Source organism: Microtus pennsylvanicus, chromosome 8, assembly GCF_037038515.1.
Source record: "Microtus pennsylvanicus isolate mMicPen1 chromosome 8, mMicPen1.hap1, whole genome shotgun sequence".
Lineage (NCBI taxonomy): Eukaryota > Metazoa > Chordata > Mammalia > Rodentia > Cricetidae > Microtus > Microtus pennsylvanicus.
Window position 1 is genome coordinate 51,896,668 of NC_134586.1, and position 21,306 is coordinate 51,917,973.

General features: G+C 44.5%; 1 protein-coding gene across 4 annotated transcripts in view; it reads right to left on the bottom strand.

Annotated features, from left to right (window-relative positions):
* The window catches only part of Slc25a26 (solute carrier family 25 member 26), a 124,816-nt gene that overhangs the window by 2,569 nt on the left and 100,941 nt on the right, over window positions 1-21,306 (bottom strand). For all 4 annotated transcript variants that reach the window (XM_075983400.1, XM_075983399.1, XM_075983401.1 and 1 more), the window contains 3 exons: window positions 9,995-10,064; window positions 2,948-3,012; window positions 2,115-2,188 (listed from right to left, as the gene is read on the bottom strand). In XM_075983400.1, coding sequence (XP_075839515.1) covers window positions 2,115-2,188; window positions 2,948-3,012; window positions 9,995-10,064 — 209 coding nt within the window. The remainder of the gene's footprint in view (window positions 1-2,114; window positions 2,189-2,947; window positions 3,013-9,994; window positions 10,065-21,306) is intronic.

A 21,306-nucleotide genomic window follows, 5' to 3' on the forward strand; every position in this document is an offset into this window, starting at 1 on the left:
AAGCTGGACGTGGTGGCCCCAGAGTGGAGACTCAGAAGACAGACAAAAATTTAAATTACCTTTCAGCGCTAAGTCAGAACCAACATCCACCCTTGACCTGTTTTTCCTTCTCTCCTCTGCCTGTAGTTTTGACATTGCTTAGTTTTAGTCCATGTGTGCTGTGACCTGGTCCTTGCATCACCATGGTGGGGCAATGTCCCAGCCACTGTGCCGTCCCTGCCACCACTTCCTCAGCACTGGCAAACGGCTGCAGCTCTACAACACCGCGGTCAGAGGCTTGGCTGAGTCAGCACAGACGCTAGCATGTGGAAATGAGACTGACATCTGGCAGGTGGCCTTTATGATGTCGAAAGCCACTGTCCCCAGCTGCTGCTTCTGTGGGCCAGCCACTGCTTATCTAAGAGGATTCCCAAACAGTGTATATGGACTCCCAGCCATTTCCCCTCCTCCATTTCTTTGTTCAGAGTTGAATTAGCTCCCAAATGAATGACTCGTGTCTTATTTCCTCAGAAGGTGTCAGCCATGTCACTGCTCTGAGACATCAAGAATCCGTCAGTCTGTCCTGTCCACCAGATCCAGCCTGGATCTCAGACCACTGGAACGGGGCATTCAGTAAAGCCACTGGCTACCACTTTCAGCTGGAAAACCCAAACAAGACAATAGGTTTGCTCTCTGGCAAAAGCATGACCACATTCCCCAGACCATCAGCTGAAATTGAAAGCGCCGAAGTTACACAAAAACGCAATCTGATCTACTTTAGATGGGGATGAGACAGGCAGCAGGGCCCAGTGATGAGGCTGAGGGCAGGCAGGGCTCAGCTATGCATACAGTGCTGCTTTTACCCAGCCAGCCCAGCGCCAGCTCACCCTCCTTCTCCAAAGGAGGCTGCTGAGGACTCTGCACACATATCAAGAAGGTTCCATGTAGAAAATCTCAGCATTTGCTCAGCTTCAGAACAACTATATGGGTGTAGAATAACAGCTGTTTAAGACATCAAGATATTCTGAAGCACGTGGAGCTGGAGAGAAATATGCAAGTTTGAGAAGCCAAGCTTAGGTCCTCAACACCCACATAAAAGCCAGGTGCAGCGGCATACACCTGTACCCAGCACATGGGGGACAGGTTGATCTGGGGCTCACCGGACAGCTGTTGTAGCCAAAATGGTGAGCTCAAGGTTCTGAGAAAGAGACTCTCAAAAACAAGATGGAGCCTGATGAGGACGACACCCAACCCCAACTTCTGGCATCTACAGGCACACAATGTGGGCAATACACCTGTTTGCACATCATATGCAAAGAGAAAGACTGAGGTCCTTAGCTATTAACACAGAACAATACTGCCCAGCTGAGACCAACCACGGAGAACTGCCAGTACAGTTGTGAGCTGGGTAACACTTCAGAGAAAAGCAGACTGCACAGCCAGGTCCTGCTGGTCCTGTAGGATGCGGATGTGGCTGGAAATAGTTTTTTTTCTATTTGTATATCTCCAGATATACAAACATTTACTGCTGTTACACCTATCCATAATTTCCAAGATAGTCACATGTACTTGCAGCTACTATTCCCCAGGTGTGTGTCACAGCATCTACATTTGTGTGAGCACACTGTATGATACACTTGCACAGTGACAAAACTGTCCATCAGTAAAACAAAATAAACCTATAGATGCAGAGCAAATGCCCATCACACGGCATGGCTACCAACGGTTCTTAAAAGTGGTTACAAGGGTTGGAGAGATGGCTCAACAGTTAAGAGCATTGGCTGTTCTTCCAGAGGTCCTGAGTTCAATTCCCAGCAACCACATGGTGGCTCACAACCATCTGTAATGAGACCTGGTTCCTTCTTCGGGCCTGCAGGCATATATGCAGACAGAACACTGTATACATAAAAAAAAGACTACAGGTTAAAAAAAAAAAGTGGCTACAAACACCCAAGCCCCACTTTCTTCTAACTCACTTTCACGTCTACACTGTGTGAGAACTTATTTGTATCAATGCTGGAGCCCAAATATAGCTAGGTTTATACATTTGCATGTCACCGTGGCAGGCCCAAGATCTGAGGAAGAGCCAGGGAAGAGGAGACAAGGCAGCTGCTAAGGGCTGACTTCGTCCTTACCCTGCTAGTCCCTGTGCGCGCCACACCGCATGCATAGCCGAGAGCACATTCCCAACAGCAGTGCTGGAGCCCGCCTGCAGAAGATAGGAAAGACAGGGCTGTTAGCTCCCAGTACTCTGAACAGGCTCCCCTCACCCGCCTTCAAGGCACACTCGGGCTGGCTTGGAAATCTTGCCTACGTTCAGAGAGGCAGACAAACACTTCAGGGAAGCCACTTCTCAGAGCTCACCTAGGAACCAATGGCAACTGTTCATCAGAAAGCCGATGGGAAGCAGTAGACCTGGCTGATGGGGTGGGGTGGGGTGGGGTCTTACTATAAAGCCTGACAGGAATGAGGAATGCCATTTTCAGTTTTAAAATCACCCATTCTCAGAGCTGGTCCTGTCCATAGACTAGAATTCTGCTCACACTGCTCCGCTTCCTACAGACCTGGACTGAGAGAATGCTTGGTTCAGATATGTTACTGAAATTCCTTAAAGCTCAGCCTGGAGTTTTGTTTTGTTGTTTTTAACAATTCTGACAACTGTCTTTTCTGGTCACAGCCAACCATAACTAAATTCTGAGTCTGCATGAAGAACATGAAGCCAGTCAAGTTCTCGAGTCTTAGGTCTGAAAACAGTTGCAGGCAGAGGCCCTCAGGTCTGCCGCTTACAGAGTGCAGCTGCGAGAATGCTTGTGACATGGCAGCATGCTACACACAGCTCCATCACGGTGACAGTGCTCCCTCCCACTGTCAGCATCTCCCAAGGGTCGGCAGGTACTCTGGTCACTGCATCCCTACAGCTCTGCCTGATAGCGAATACGGCATCAAATCTGCATTATCTGATACTCACCTTGGCCAGCATGATCCTTGTCTTAGCCACATCCAAAGGTGTAGTAACCGCAGCTGCACAGCCACCTGTGTGCGAGACCCAATAGTCAGGAGACGTCTAGACAGCATCCTGGCCATTTCTACATCTGGAGTCACAGAACTGTCAAAGTCATGTCTTTGTCACCACGCCTACTTGACTGTGTTGAGAACGGTGCACACATGAAGAATCTTAGTCTACCCTGTTCACACCTCTTGCAGTGATAATGCAAGCAAGTGGAGGCTACTCCTTTTCCTCGTGGGTTAAGGAGGCCCTACAGCTCCCCCTGCTCTCTCTGGTACACTAACACATGTGCACACTAACACATGTTACATGAGCACATATGAAGCCTGAACAGCCAGATATGGGTTTGTATTGTGAGAGGCACACAGCTCCCAGTGGCTTTGGGGATCACACCTTTCTGTAGACTACTTGTCTTACAGCCTCCAGAGGCTTCGGCTGCTTCTGTTCTGCACGGGCAGGCTCATGTGTGCCACAGGACTTCTCTCCAGGAGGCTTCCTCTATTTCCCAGGCTCTGGATAACAGTCCAGAGAATGATTACGCTTTGCCCTCTCAGCACCACCTCCCATTCCCTCTTGCTTCGGCACACGTTCCGCCTCAAGGCTTCCTTTTCCATATTCTGTGTTTTCTTCATCTAACTACTATGATGGGCAAACTGTCCACAGATTTTAACAGTGTTTCTATCTGTGGACACAGAAACCAGGAATTTATTGCTAATATAAACTACAGCCTATCGTCTCAAAAGGTTTTGTTTGCTTAAGACAAGGTCTCACTGTGTACCCAGAGCTAGCTTGGAAATCGTTATGTAGACCAGGCTGGCCCACACCCACAGGGTTTGCTTCCACCTCCTTGTCCTGGGATTAAAGGCCTGTGACACCACTACACCAGGCCTGATGTCAGTACTTTACTAACCTGCTGCAAAGATGCACACAAAACCCTGAAAGGACAGGAGAGAGAAACAATAACCCCTAACAGGCTTTCGGGAGACCCAGCTCCCAGGAGTTTATGGGCTTACAAAGGGGGCTCCAGAAGTAGCTCCAGGCTCCTCTGCTGTGGCATGTGGACAAAGGGGGCACTGGCTTCTGACAAATATCTTTCTAAATGTGGGGCTGAAATAAGGTGGGCACAGCGACCCTGGGCTGCAGTGACATCTGTTCTGACACACTTGTGGGAAGGCACACCCACTCCCAGTTTACGTTCTAATTTTGGTTACCCACGACTGCCACACACCTTAGGCCTGTCAGCACCCCCTTTGTTTGGAACCCCTTACTTTTTGTCCTTTTAGATTATAAGTTTGTGGACCAACAAGATGGCTCAGCAAGTGAAGAGCATTTGCCACGAGTCCAACGCCCAGAGTGCGAACCCTGGACGGCACATGGCGGAAAGAGAACTGACCCCCAAGTGCCCTGACTCCCCCATGCTGGCATGGCATGAACATGCCTTCACCCATCACCACCACATACTAGTGGGAAAGAAACTGAAAACATTTAAATAGATTCTGCCCAGTGCAGAGCTGAGATCTGCTGTAAGCTTGACCAGCTCCAGCACTTTTGGCCCTGGTGCCTGGTCTCAGACGCCCATCTGTAAAGGGCAGGCAGCTGTGTGGCAGATTCTCTTTATTAAAGAATCCATGCAAAGTGTCTAGAAGAGGCATGACCCACAGTAGCACTACGAAGGAATCCAGTCCAGTCTAGGTGGGCCCTGTGCTGGTTAGGCTTTTGCTAACTTGACCCAAGACGGAGTCGTCTGGAAGGGGAACATCAACTGAGGAACTACATCCCTAACATTGGCTTGTAGGCAAGTCTGATTTTCCTGATTAAAGACTGATGTGGGAGGACCTGCAGACTGTGGGCAGTGCCATCTCTGGACAGGTGGTCATGGGTTATATGGAAAAGCAGGCTGAACAAGGCCTGAAGGAGCATCCCTACAGGACCTCTGCTTCAGTCCCTGCTTTGAGTGCCCATCCTGGCTTTTCTTCAGGATACACTATAAGCTGAAATAAACCCTTTCTTCCCCTTGTTGCTTTTTGGTGTTTATCATAATAGAAAAAGAATCTAAGACATGGGTAGAGAGAATGGTGATTTTCCTTCCTACATCAGTCTAGTGCACACAGTAGGCACTAGTCACGATTTTACAAACTAAACATGTAAAGGGCAGGGAAAGGTTGGCATGAATGCCATCCCTTGCTTACTATCAGACTCCAGAACTATGCCCGCACCATCACTAGCATCTACCCATGGCCGCGGAGCAGCTAGTATGGAGCAGGAAGTGGAATCACACGTATCCTGACCTCTAAAAGGATCTGATACAACACATAAAATAAGCCTGAGATTTAATTTCATTCTCCTATATAAAAATATTCACAGGCTTCCCAAAATTAATTTATAAAGCAGATTAACACAATATTTGGATAGCCAAGTCAAACTTGCCCTGGCCACCAACGGAGGTTAACCATCCTTTCCTGTGGACACTTGCATATTCTTTAGAGGTCTGTGCTCCACGGAAGTAGTCTGAACCAAAGATGAACTCCAAGCACACAGGTCCTTATTGTACTATCATGCTGAGATGGGCATTTTATGTAAGGCATCAGTAAATCAATTTGAAGGCCCTCAAATACCGAACTACTTATTTTGTACGTTCACTTAGAGGGTAACTGCGAGGAGCACCTAACACATCAGAGGAAACCCCTTTGGGGTGCGGCAGACACAGGATGCTCTTGTGTGACCCAGACTCCTAAGGACACTTTGCTTCCCTGAACGCTCAGCTGCAGCTTTCGGAGCCACATTCATGGAACTGATTTTACCAGGAAAACTACTTGCTGCCTGGGGGACAAATGTTGTAATAATCCTCCAAAAGGCAAAGGAACCCCTTCTCTGACAGCTTGGAGATACCCCTCAGAGCAGAAGCTAGGAATGTGGAGGAGGGGGCCCCAAGCCAACCCCAGCAGCCTGGCTCATCTCTGCTCCTGGAGCCTCCTAACTGATGCATCCAGTGGAAAGACTTTCTTCCTGTCCACCTCCCTCTCAGGCTCCAAGCAAGGCTCCCGGGATGGACACACACACACACACACACACACACACACCCTATTCTACAGTTCAAGGGATGACAGCCTCCTCTTTCCCCTATACCTTTGCTCTTAAGAGAATATAAGAAAGTTTTTACTAGAAGAAATTGATCCAAAGATACCAGAATACCAAAACGGTAGTAAACACATCAATATCCAACATCATTAGGTTTTATTTAAGACTCAAGGCCTAGAGTGAGGAAGCTGGCAACACCCTTCTTTTTCCTGACTTTAACCCTGACCAGAAGCCAGGGGAATTTCTAAGCATGACAAGCCATCAACACCTCCAATCTCAAGAGACATTTTTGGTATTTGTGCCAAGTAGCCTATGAAGCAAGCACGGGCACAGAAGAGCGTGCTGAGGATGGCACAGAACACAGTCCTGGGCAATGAGCAGGCCAATTTAAACTTGGGAAAGCGTATGCGGACCAAAAGTCTCATCTCTGACTTGAGGGCAAGTTTGATCATGAAAAGCAGCAAGTGGGTACGGCAGTGTGTGGATGTCTGGACAGGGCTGCAGTCCGCTCTTGCAGAACAACAATTTACTTGATTTGGACAGTTTTCAAATTATGTTTATCCTACAGCAATGTTTTCAAAATACTCATCTTGTTTCTCTAATGTTTGTACCAAACAAAATTTCCAAAGCATATAAACAAGAAGTGTATTTCTTTTCTGTTAATGTATGATGATCTGCGAACAATGCATTTTCCCCTGCTGAGGGACGATGGCCTTGAACCCAGTAAAGATCTGTCACTTGTACTGGTTTAATAAAACACTGATTGGCCCATAGCTAGGCAAAAAGTATAGGCAGGGTGTGGAAGCCTAAAAAGGCCTATTTCCTTCTTGACCAAAGGTCAGAGAGTTGAGACTTGTTAGTTCCTTCAAGGTTATTGTGCTTCTACCTCAGACAAGGGTCCCACTGAGGTGTTGAACATGTTTCTGCTCTCTCAACGTTATTGTCAACAGGTGTAGCTAATTGCCAGACCACGCGCTCCTGGAATAGGGAAGTAGTTTGATCCCACCTCAAACAAAAGTCTAAGGATTCAACTAAGTTCCAGTTCCCCTTTTATGGAAATAACTTGGGATTCCACCCAGGGAGTGGTTTGCCTACAGAATGTTTTGGTCTAGGGCGTGAGCATGACTTGTTTTGTTCTAGCAACAGAATGTTTAACTATAAATGTAGCCCATGACTTTCAATTGATATTTCAATTCCTTGTATCATGTTAATGCAGTCTTTTGTCTTACTCCTACTTTTTGGGGTAGGGTATTTTAAGCAGTTGGAAATAAAATGCAGGCAAATTTTCAGTACTCGCTAAAAATATTCCCTCCCAATACCACCCTATATGTTTCTCTGTTTCATTATCTTCATTTGTGTCTTCATATTCTTTACTACATTTCTAAATCCCCACACCTCTAGTCTGGAGAAAAGCATTTTTGTTGAGGCTGGCTCCCAACAGCAGGGCAACCAGAATAGGAGAATTCTGGGAAGAGGAAAGGCTCAATCTGCAATCATCACCTAGACACAGAGGAAGCAAGATGAGAATGCCTCGGTGATAAAGGTACCAACCCACGTGGCTAACATAGATAAGAATTATTGGTTAATGTAAGGTATAAGAGTTAATAAGAAGCCTGAGCTAGTAGGCTGACCAGTTTATAATTAATGTAAGCCTCTGTGTGTTTCCTTAGGACTGACTAGCTACAAGACAGGGCAGGACAGAAACCTTTGCCAACAAGTCCCCCCCCCCATAGGCCTTAAACTCCTTCACTTAGCAGAATCTCACCTGAAAACAATGAGATGGCTGGACAGAGCTACACTGTGCAGTGACTGCAGATCATGACATTACCCAGTGCTGTCCAGGAAATGAGTTATTATGGGGACTACCTTCCAATTGGGGGATGTTGCTTTTTTTCTTAATTGGAAGAGTAGGAACTCCTTACAGCTGTTCAGTTTTACAGATGGCCGAGGGTCAATGCACACATCACTGGATCCATCCAGGGAGGAGTGATTATTTCTATGCTATAGGTCAGAAAGCCCAAGGTCTCCTCCAGGAACTGGGCTTAAACCAGAGACTCAGCCACTTGTTAGAGAGCCCAGCCTAGCTCAGCATCACGTATCCAGAAAGGCCAGGGAAGAGGGTTCTCACCACAGAACACATGTATGACAGAAACTGTCCTCCTTCCCTCCTTTGACAAATGTGAGTACGATGCAGAGCATTCCTCAGCAAGAGGACTGTATAAAAACAAATCCCCAAATATACAGTATCCATGTGTCTGCATGTAAACTCTGGAATCATGATTTGAAGGATGTCTTAGGGTTTCTAGTGCTGTGAAGAGACACCATACCATGACTGTGGCGATTGTTATATAGGAAAATATTTAATTGGGGCTGGATTATGGTTTCAGAGGTTAGTCTATTATCATCATGGTGGAAACTATGGCAGCATGCAGGTAGATATGATGCTGGAGAAGGTGCTGAGAGTTCTACATCCTGATCCGCAGGCAGCATAGGAGACTGTGTGCCACAGTGGGCATAGCTTGAGCATATGAGACCTCAAAGCCTGCTCCTACAGTGACAGCTTCCTCCTATAAGGCCACACCTAATAGTGCCACCCCCTCTGGGCCAAGTATTCAAATACATGAGTCTATGGGGGGCACACCTAATCAAACCACCACAATGGATATACCAGAACATACTTATTTCTTATTTGAAGGCAGGTAACTTTTAGAGTATTCAACACCAAGAAGTGGCTTTTCAGGGGCTGAAGAGATGACTCAGTGGTTAAGAGCACCAGCTGCTCTGCCAGAGGTCCTGAGTTCAATTCTCAGCATCCACATGGTGGCTCACAGCCATCTGTAATGAGATCTGGTTCTCTCTTCTGGCCTGCAGGCATACGTGCAGGCGTAACACTTGTATACATAATATATATATATATATATATATATATATATATATATATATATATATATATTAGCTTCTCTTGTCCAGGATGACTCCATTTACATAATGTTTTTTTGGTGTTCCACCCCTAATAACTCTGCCCCAGGCGAAAAGGCAGTCAACAAAAGTAATACACACTTCTCTAAAGGGTGGGATAGCAAAGCATCCTGACCTCGGGAAAATGAATCAAGACCCCTCCCTTAAGCCCCCCCCCCCCTGATGCAGGTGTGGAAACCATTATCCCCCCTGATCTGGACAGACTGATGCCTTCTCTGCAGTAAAGTTCTTATCTCTGGTGGTTACTTCCACACCTTACATGGGTTTAAATTATTAACAAATGAGTCAATAAAATGTATGGCTTCTGTTTTCCTAATCACTACATGAAAACAAAATCCAACAACTGTTACAGATATTTGTAAAAGAATCATTTTCCCCACAGTTGCTGACCTCCAACCTGCCTGCCCATCCGTTCACCAGCACTATATCCAAACACTTTATAATTCTCCAGTCTTTGAAGCATCTGTGTGCTTAGCACTGAGTGACGGGCAGCGGCACAACACTGCTGACATGCCGCTCTTGCTTTAACGTCAGCCTGCCGTAAGCTGTGGAGTAGCCCCTGTTCTGATACCAATTAATCTCCTGCGCTGTCAAACATGTCACACGGGCTGTGGATCTCCCATCGCCCGCAGCACCGCTCCCAGCAGACAGCTGCACAGTACCCCCCGCCCCAACACACACAGAGGGCTTTATAAACCATCCTTAAAATAATCCAAGGGCCAGAGTGAGGCTTTCATAAAGATAAAAAGGAAAAGGGAAATCTGTCAAAAAACAAATTGGTTGTCATTCAAGCAGACACCTCTTTAGGGTTTGTTTCACTCCAAACAGCTAGCGAGGCTCTGTCCGTCTAAACAATGTGGAATTCCTGAAGAATGCTGCTCTGCACAGCGAGCATTTTCACATTCTCTCCCCCCACTTTGGTTTTTCCCAGTATAATATAATCCCTTGCACCTGCAAAAGCTCCACAGACTGCTGACTGCCAAGAATCCACCACATGACCGCGCTGCCACGACCAGAGGGCCTGTGTGGAAAGAGAAAAAAAAAAGTTATTCTATCTTTGAGTTTATCAGAACCTGCTGTGGGTTTAACATGGGATGGGAACTTCAGTGAGAAGCTATTTTAGTAGGAATTCTTCAGCGATGACGTAAGTGATTTTCCCAAGGACTTAACTGCATTCTAAAATTAGTCAAAGAAGGAAGGGTGACAGCCACGTTATGAGTCTCAAAGGAAGTCTCAAGGAAGATTTCATACACACAAATTAAAGATAATAAATTTATGACAATGAAATATTTTGCGCATTATAATTCATAATTATTCCAGAACAGCGTATGCCAAATTCCTTAGTTCTTTTAAAAATCCTTATCCAAACTTACCTTTGAAAGACACTAGCTGTCACCTGAGTGGTACTTTAATGGAGGGGCATGTTTTGAGACAGGGTCTAAAGATAATCCAGGCTACCCCAAGTGCTAGGACTACCAGTGTGTGCCATGATGCCTAGCATTAATTTAAAATTGGTGAAAACAAGTTTGTGTTGTTCACATAATAAGCTGGGAATCAAAACTATATATATATACATATATATGTGTGTATATATATATATATATTTAAAGTATACAATTTAAGTAAGTTTAGGTGGACACACATACAAACGCAATCACTGCTACAACCGAGACCCCATACTTACAAGCCCCATACTTTCAGCATCCCTTTGGAACTTCTTTCCCGAGCCCCACCTCACTGTCCTCTAAGCCACCTGATATTCCTGTCACTACTGACTGGTCTGCCTAGTCTAGAATGTTATACAAATTTAACCCTATCAATTTTCCTTTGTTCTCTCTCCTAACTATTGTGTTTTATCCACATTACAGATCTCAAGACGTCCTCCCCTCCTCGTTGGTGAGCATAATCCAGCACAGAGGTGCATCACTATTTGTTTCTCCAGTCTGGGGATGTTACTGATAAACCATGTGAACATTTGCAAACAGACCTTCATATGGAAGATGCCTTCCCTTCTGCTCAGGAAATACTAAGAGGGAAGTTGCTGGGTCAGAGGTAGGGGTACGTTTGACTTTATAAACCTGCCAAGCTGTACATTTTATAATCCCAGCAGTCCCGAGCTGTCCACATCCTTCCCAAGCTAGGTTGCCAGCATTCATAAGTGCTCACAGCCTAGGAACTATGCAGTACTGTTTTACTGTTTTCGTTTTGTTTGTTTTTAAGATTTTAAGTTCTCTATGTGTGTATGTATCCCTTGGAGGGGATGGTATGGGTGCATGAAATAGATCCCCACAGAGGTCAGACGACGTTGGATGCCCTGGAGCTGGAGTTTACAGGTAGCTGTGAGCAACTAGACATGAGGGCCAGGAACCAATCCTAGGTCCTCTGCAACAGCAGTACATACTCCTAGCCACAAATCACCTCTCTGGTTCTTTACCGTGATTCTAATGATGCTGACCTCCTCTTTACATATTTATTTGCCCAAATGAATTTTCAAATATTTGTGTATGCTTATTGGGTTGTCTATTATCTAAATTCATGATATTTTGAAGTTCTAAATATATTCTGAGTATAGTCATTTGAAGTTACTTTTCCTAATCTGTGGTTTATATCTTTTCATCCTTTGGAGAATGTTTTTCAAATAAGCATTAAATTTTGATTATATCCAAATTATTTTAAGGTAATCATAATATTTATGTATGCTCATATTCATATTATTAATGGGGAGATTTGTTTGATTTTGCTTGAGACAGGGTCTCACTCTGTAGTTCAAGCTGACCTGGAACTCACCACATGAACCAAAGTGGTCTTGAACCCACCCAAAGTAATCCTCCTGGCACTGCCTGCTCAGCAAGGAGCCCACTGGTGTATGCCACGGGGCCTAGATTATGAAGCTTGCTTTTGGTGTCATTTTTAAGAAAACTTTGCCTATTTTAGTGGTGCAAAGCTTTCCCCCCATTATGTTCAGAGATTTTAAGTTTTGATCTACTGCTTGAAAAAAAAAAGTTCTTTCTTCAGCGAAATCCCTTCTCCAAAAACCTCCCTCTAGCTGGTCATCTTCAGATGCCAGTGCTGGACTTGCTGACTAGCGCAGGTTTTAATAGAGTCTGAAATCCAGTAGTTTCCATTCTCCAAACTGGTTCTGACTATTCCAGGCTTTTCACATTTCCACATGGATTTTTACGTCAGATCACCAGTTCCCACAGGACACCCTGCTGAGAGCTCACCCAAAGTACTTGGGTCCATGGACTGTTTTTGGGTAGAATGGACACATTAACAATAATGATCTTTTCCTGACTTTTTCATCAGAAGCATTTAGTTACTTTTCTCTTGCTGTGAAGAGACACTGATTAAAACAACTTAAAGGAAAATGTTTACTGTGGCTCACAGCTGCAGAATGAAAGTCCTGATCAACATGGCAGGGAGCGTGGCAGCAGGCAGGCATGGCGCTGGGGCAACAGCTTAGAGCTTAGATCTGGTTCAAAGCAGGAGGCAGAGAGAACTAAATTGGAATGGCATAGCCTTTTTAAAACCTCAAAGCCACCCCTAGTGACACACCTTCTCCAACAAGGCCACACCTCCTAATTCTTCCCAAACAGTTCCACCTGTGGATGAAGTATTCAAATGCAAGAGCCCATGGGTGCCATTCTCATGCACACCACCACAGGAAGCATTTCTCCCCTCATTCTGGCTTCCTATCAGGCCTCTCAACCCTGCGCTAGAGTTTCATAGGCTTTGACCCTGCCTTTGTCAGATTTATTTTCTAATACTCCACATGTCATGGAGCTATGTAAAGGGTAAATTTGAATATGTAAATGTAATAGAAACTGATTATCAATACAAATGATTTTATATAATTTGTGTTCTGCAACATTAGCCACTTGGCAAGGCCCTCAGCTCAATTTCCAGCAGCACAAAACAAAACCAAAAAGTTTCGAAGTATATTCACTACCAGGCTCAAGGTACGTACGTCCCTTGTCTATCATTCTATTTTCCAACTTCACTCAGTGGTTCGGCTCGGCGCTTGTGGAGACACCATCAACTTTCCTCACACCTAAAGTCAGGCCTACTTCTCCCTTTCTAATCAGAACCTCTTATTTCTTTTACTTATCCTGAAATAATGGCCACATATGTTAGCAAAAAGAGCTCCTGAATATCTCGAGTGTGCAGAATAGTATGACATGGGAGTAGCGTGGCTCCGGGGAAATGCGCGCACAGCACACATGAAATAGCAACAGCTGACTCTGCACCCATCTCCCACTATGGTATTTATTTCCCCGCCGACAACTCCCTCCGGAAGGGTTACAGGACTGCTAAAGATGCGATGGTGCCACAAAATAAATCAGTATGCACACGGCCCTATGTACCTTGTCAACAACACAGAACAACAAATAAGATACACGCTGCTGTGTGATGTATCATTTCTTCCCAGTCCTACGAGGAAGAGTAATTCTCTGAAAGTGTATTTACTAAAAGTCTACCTATCAAGTAGACTTCTTAACTCTGCACATGAAAACAAAGCATCTTTAAGAAACTTTGTTACAAATGTTTCTAAAGGCTGTAGCTCTACAGAACAGAATTTGATACATTCTGAGTAAATGCTTTACTCAATTTATGGAACTAAATGTGCACCTTTGTGGAAAGCATTGTTGTCTCCATTTCTCTATAAGCATTAGAGACCCAATGGGACGTAATGAAGAATAACAACTTTTATCTTCTGCAGCAATCTTTATGTGATTTAGACACCATTTAATAAAAATGTCACAAAGCATTCATGGTAAATGCACCTCCCACCTGTGTGTGTGTTTGTGTGTGTGTGTGTGTGTGTGTGTGTGTGTGTGTGTATGTTTGTGCCTGCCTTGCTCGTGCTAAGCAGATGTTATACTATTGAGTTACACCCCCAGCCCTTAATGCCATCACTCACTAACAGACTGACTAGCAAAATGTGAACATGACCTATGTTTTTTAGTGGGCAGAGGTCATTTTCTATTCTTAATCTTCTGATAGCTTCTAAAGAGGACACTATTCCAAACACTGAAGCCACTGCTCAGAAGTTTAATTTATAGCAACAGTAAAGAACAACCAAAGAATGAAAGAGATCACAGAAGGAGAAGGCAACACGTGTTCAGGGACTGCCTACCAGGTGTTTCTTGCAAGCTCAAGGGGGAAACAAAACTCCTGGGACATTCATGAGGGAGGTACATACAGTAAGTAGTGAGCAGGAGGAAGAGGGCTGTGCAGGAGGTGGGGCTGGTGGTGGAGGAGCTTTACAGGGGTGCCCGCTGTGTTCTAGGAAAGGGACCTGGTTACCAAGGGAAGGAAACAATCAAAATAGACTCTGGTGTCTGAAGACTGTTTAAATATAGACTCTTTATAGATCAGCCTGACTTTCCACTTCACCTGGCCAGAATTAGCCTAAGAAGATATAAAAAAATTATTTTATAATAAAGTGAACACTAATAAAAAATCTTAGGAAAAACAGTCCCCAAGTCTTCAGAGAAATGAAAACAAAGTTAGGGACCAAGTCAGTGGCAAACTCAGGGTACAACGTAAATATGACTGGGAGCAACAGGCGCAACTGACTTTCAGCTACTAAACACTTCTCACGGCAGGATCCTCACCAGTCTCCTGGAGTGTGCGCCTGTTAGCATTCTGTCACCCCTAAATCACTGGGGAGCCTAGCAATGGAACTGGATCTGAATGGGGCCACATGGTGTGTCCCATACAACTGGACAGAGACCTACAGATTGCCACTGACTTTAAAACAGTGTCCACATCAGGGACCACAGCTGCCACTGCCACGACACCGAAATACCCCAGTGAGGTGACTTACACCTGTAATCCCAGCACTTAGAAAATGGCTGAGTTTGAGAACAGCCTGGGCTTCATAGTGAATTTCAAAAGACAGCCTGGAATGAGATGACTCGGTCAAAAAAACAAACAAAAACAAAAAAAAAAAAACCCAACAGGCTGGCTGACTGTAAGTAAACAAATAAAGCACCCATACTATGCCATATTCAAAGCAATTTGCTTCAGTAAGTTTGAGTTTGTTTGTTTATTTTGGATTTTCGAGACAGGGTTTCTCCCTAGCTTTTGGTTCCTGTCCTGGAACTAGCTCTTGTAGACCAGGCTGGCCTCGAACTCACAGAGATCCTCCTGCCTCTGCCTCCCGAGTGCTGGGATTAAAGGCGTGTGCCACCACCGCCCAGCCTTTTTTTTTTTTTTATGTGAGTAACTGAATATAAACTCTTGGGAAAATAATATCGAGACTGACCAATGTAAACAAATGAGAACCATTTACAAAAGCTGCATTTTGGAGTTAAAAAATAAGAACAATAAGACTGTGCTGGTAAAAAGTATTACATATAAATTAGAAATATATTTGAAATTGTATCTTAGCCCATGTGTCTGCAAGGACAAGAGGATGGGATACTCACCGGAAAAGCTAGCAAACATCACTCACAGAAAGATTAAATATCGGTTATATTTAAGTAAGTTCAGACCACACTGGAAATGGAATAAAAATAAATACAGCACCAGTGATGGGTCACATGATCCCTACTGACGCTGTTGGACAGCGCACTAAGTAACTAGTGTATCCCAAGTGGGCATTAAAGATTTTACCAGCTCATCTTATTTAATTTTGGAAAGCCTGTATAACCGCGGCAGGTGGAGCTCAGAGGCTAGAGTGAACTAACTGCCTGAGGTCACACGGCTCATCCAGCTGGTTGTTCTTGCTCTGCACAAAGCCACATCTTGTAACAGACAGAATGGTCTGTGTGTGTTTCTCCAGGTCAGTCACCGCGGCTGCACACCCTCCAGTGGAGTGCGGTACAACGTGCGAGCTGTCGAGAAAAACGGTGTCCTTCCCATAGCATCGGTCTAATTACTGTAGTTTGTAACAGAGCTTTCTCTGTTGTCTTGTTTTCTTGCCTGAAGGGCCTTTCTGAACGAACACACACACACACACACAAAACCTGAGTAAGTATTTCCATTGCCACATCAGAGTAACTGTCTCTCCCAGCAAGGCAGACAAAAGACTGGAGAGGTGAGGTAGGACCGAAAGGGGCCAAACACGAAGAAACAATGTTGGAGCCTCAACTGTTAAGTAAGGATTTAAAAATACAAAGAGCCACTTATTTTCAGGTATGTGAATCCTGATCTCAGTATCACGTTGTTTCCTTTTTCTTTTCAAATAAAAACAAAATTTTATGATGACTACAGACATTTATTTATATCAAAGAGAAATTCAAGTTTCAGGGTTAGGACTGAACATCAGAATGCACTTAACTTCTTTATTTCTCCTTAGGTAAACCTTTCCTATTGCAGGGTGATAGGGAAGGAAGTGTTTCTGATCAAATCTATTCTAAAATAATTTTAGGTTTGCAGAAGAGCTGCAGAATCAGCTCAGTTCCTATGTACTCCCCCGCCCCAGCATCCATAGTTCAAGGATCAAAGCTGACTACAAAAATCAGTATAAACCTACTAAGCTGTAGGTCTTAATTGAATTTTACAGGAACTGCTACTGTCTGAAAGTATGTGACTTCCGTCTGCCTGGCTCTTTCCCACTAGTGGTGACTCAGTGCACTGCTACAGAAATAACTGAGTTGTCTACATCCCCCAAGTGAGTCCTCACTTTTTTTTAGACCATGCTGGTCTTGAACTCCAGGCATGCAACACCACCTGGTTTCAGCCATTGTTGAAGGCTTGTCCGAGGAAGAATAATATGAGAAACTCTGGCTCTCCCACCCCATCCCAGCATGGCAGACCCCAGTAGCAGTATTTACAAAGAGGTACAAATAGGCAGTATCGGAATGACTTGGAGTCCCAGTGTGGGCAGCTATCTTCCTGATGGTGAGCTTTCCAAGAATGAAATGCGAGCTGTGTGATCCACTGGTGACGTCTGACAAGATATAGCACACTGATTATCTAAACCTGTACGTAACCCCAATAAAACCCATTGGCTCACCAAGGTGGACTTCCCTGTTATCATACTTCGGTCTGCATTAGTTCCATATCTTGGGTGAACAGACATGTGCTCACGTCTCCCAGGAATACTGTCAGACAACAGGTCTCTCTTTCAGCCCCTGCCTTGAGCTCTTTTCCTGACTTCTCTCAATGATGGGACTGTAAGCTGAAATAAACCCTTTCTTCTCCTTTATTGATTTGGTCAGTGTTCTTCATAGCACCAGAGAAGCAAACGAGGACAGTTTGACTCAGTCGGTAATCAGGAAATAGATCTGCTCTTACCTTAAGACTTCTTCCTCCATGCTGACACACAGGGCACGATATTACCATGGTAATAATCACACATGTGTACTTCACTCTCATTCGCACCACCTCAAACCTGCCTAGACTGACAACTGTCCACAGAGACAGTTCTCTCTCCCCGTCTCACAAAACAGTGCCTAAGGAAAACTGAAGACTGAGCATCTTTGGACGATGCTTTATTATTCAATACATCAGAGACATTTCTGTGGATGTGATCGTGGTAGATATTCAGCAATCACTACATCACAATCAACAACAAAAAGTTACTGCCCTTTAATTAGAAAACATAGTTTTAATACAGTACTGCTTCTGCATGATAATTACAGAATAAAAGAGAAATACCCAAGTAACTATAGTCCACAGTTACCTGTAAAGGAAATGAGGGTGTGCTAGCCCAGTTTCCTGTTTCAAGGCTTCCATTCCATTCTATGAAGCACAGAATGATGTCACAGGCTTCTCCAAGTAAGCTGATTTGTTTTTGTTTGGCTTCAAGCTTCATGTTTTCATTTCTTAGTTACTACTATGTAATTCTGTGCCATCTTGTAGCTGATGTAAGACTATGCAGCTCTGGAAACAATTAGCAATTCTCCTCCTGCACTGTGAACTGTTGTTTCCTAGGTTTTGTTGTTGTTCTTTTTAGGCTTGACCTTCCTACAGAACATTCAACATATCTTTTAATAATACATTTACTCTTCATCTAAACTTAGGAAGAAAAAAAACCTGTATGTTTCAAAAAGAAAACATTTTTATGGCTGTGAATGTAGTTCCAAAGGAACCTATGAATAAAATAGTCAATACAACAGTTATACAGTCTGTGTGGAACTCAATCAAGAAAGAATGCTAACCTATCAACCCCTAGGGCAAGAGGCAGAACATGAAGAATATAAACTTAAACAGGCAAACAACAATATTCATTCATCTTCACTGCAACGTGCTGTAGGGAATGTGACACCTGAGAGGTGGCTCTGAGGTGACCTTTGCATGTGCCCACTGGTCCTGAAGAACTGTTGGCTGCCCAGACTCAAAATAATCACTCAGAAACTATATTATTTAAATCACTGATTGGCTAATCAGTTAAGCATATTGCTAGATAGCTCTTATATTGTTGGTTAACCCATTTCTATTATTTTATATTTTACCATGAGGCTCATGGCCTACTAGCAAGGTTCCGACTGGTGGTTTGCATCTGTCTCCTCTAGTGGCTCCATGGCTTCTCACTGACTCTGCCTTCTTTCTCCCAGCATTCAGTTTGTTTTCCTGCCTAGCTCTATTCTGCTAAGGCATTGGCCGAGAGCAGCTTCTTAATTCATTAACCAATAAAAGCAACACATAGACTGAAGGACTTCCCAAAGAACTGCCTTTGAGGGACTGCCAAGACAGAATATGACCGACTTTTACTAACTGTGGATCAAATGAAAGGGACAGGCACAGTAAAGACACTGCATTTCATGAACAAGCTCACGTGTGGATGGACTGAGAACATAAGGGCTAGAGTCAGACACGGGTTCAGATCTCAAAGATACTCCTTAGCACTCCTGTGACTGGGAGCAAGGCTTGTGGCTGCACACTCTCTCTTTGTCTCTTTGCCCTTCTCTCTTTCCCCAGCTCCAAAGTGAGGACAAATGACACCTGTCACGGTCACTGCTGTTGCGCAGTAAAAAGTGCTAGGAGCAAATATAACCCTAAGTGACTTGATGGCACAGACCTGCATGCCTGGCATTCCTAGCTAAGTCTAATGGAAGCCTCAGCTCTGAGTTCTGCATGGTGGGAATAAGATTATAATGTAAGGCTGCCATGGAATCTGGCCACAACCCATGTCTTTGGTAAGTGTGTTTAGGGAGGGCAGGTGCCCTCTTGAAATGCCAGCATGAACTATACAGGTGTTATGATTTCTGAGGAAGAACAATGAAAGGTCCTAACTGGAAGAGGGTGATACTTGGTCTAATAACTAGTCATGATGACTAGCTGGACTTGAGGCTGAAGGAAAGAGCTAGAATACATGTAGCAGAGGAGAATTAATTTATAAAATGTTTGAGTGCATTCCACATATGTGGGGACATCTGTGGAAGCCAGTCTGGGGTATCACAGTCACAATGCTCCTGCCCCAGCCCCCTAAGGGCTGGAATTACAGGTACATACCACAACCTGGCCCAAGGCGAGCATAAACCATGAAGAAAAGATCCTTCTCTAAGGGTCCAATCGTGACAATCTACCCTTTCATTTGTCCTCCTCAAGATGTACTGTCTTTCTTCATTGAAAAGGTATTTTGAAGAAACTATCTATTATGGTGACAGACCTTGGGGACACAGGCGAGTGGCTTCCTGATTAGCTTGACCACTGCAGTGCTCTGTATGCTATGTGCCTCTGCCCACTGCACTCAGCTGTAATCCTTCCGGACTGAACGAGGTCTGGCCCAGGACGGGGCAATGAAGATGCCCCAGCTGCTTGCACCACACTGGCTGCCTGTGCCATTGGTCTGCCGGTGGAAGGGTCTTATCTGAGTGCTCTCAGCTTGGTTCTGAGACAAGCAACTGAAAACACAAGCATCAGGGAGTCTGCACAGCCCAGAGCAGACAGCTTTGATCAGGAGATCAAAACCTGACTAAACTTTGAAAGATGCATCCCATCTGGATCCATGAAAGTACCATTCTGGTGGTAAAGTCAGGGGAAAAAATACAAGAGGAAATGTTTGGGAAACCACTGCAAGGCATGGCATGAAGAGCTGTGAAAGCCAACGACCTCACATTGACGAAGTCCTAAGTGTCTAAGGACACAAATGCCACTTCCAAAGACAGAGAGCTGTGACGACAGCTTACAGGCTAAAACACCCGGCACATAAGCATGAGGACCAGACATCAGGTTACCCAGAACACAGAGAGAAGCCTGGCAGGAAAGGTGGTAGGCCACCTGCAATCTCAGCATTGGGAGACAGAGACAGGGTTCTTGGAGTAAGCTGGATAGTTAGATCGCCAGAATAAGCAAGTTTCATGTTAAGTAAAGGATCTGGTTTGATATGTAAAGTGGAGAGTGAATAAAGAAAAAAAGCAGTGTCAGCTTTGGGCCTTCACATGCATGAACACACATGTGCATGTGTACTTAGATACATGACAACCCACACACATGTATACACAAATATACACACCACACACACATACTCATACACATCAAAAATACCAAACACACCCTACACACATCACATACATGCACATGTGCACACACTCATGAGTGCACAACATATACCACACAATCATAACACACACACACTACACCACACACACACACATACACACACATTCACACTCATATACTGTGGAAATAGATAATAAATTAGAGAACTTGTTAGGGTTTGGGGCAGGCATAAGGTATTAAAAAATCTTACAGACAATGTCTACAGGCTTAAAAAGTCAGTTGACAGGGGGCTGGAGAGATGACTCAACAGTTAAGAGAACTGGCTGTTCTTCCTGAGTTCAATTCCCAGCAACCACATGGTGGCTCCCAACCATCAATAATAGGATCCAATGCCCTCTTCGGGCATGCAGGTGTACATATAGAGTGTTCAGACATAGACTATAAATAATTTTTTAAGTCAGTCAAGAAAACAGGGTAAACAATGTGATTGCGAAGAGAAACCAGCAGTGACCCTTTGGGTCTGGAGACCAGGTGGATAGAAGCAGCTCTGGTTAAGTCAAGGGGGGACAGCGGGAGGAAGTCTGTTTAGAGGAAAGGTGACCACTGTAATCTGGACAAAGAACGTTTAGGATAATGGTGTTCACCGACTGCCTCCAGACACTGCTGACTACATACCATGGACTGCGAGGGCCCTGGCTGAGAACATTTCCTAAATCACATTCCTACATGAGAACCACAGAGAGCTACCCCAGCCCCCAATAACACAATCTCCTTGCGCGACTGAAAAAGCAACTTGAGTGGATAAAACCAGAAACACAAAAGCAAATGCTCTAAGGTTTCTGCTTCTAAAAAGACCCTGTAACCTC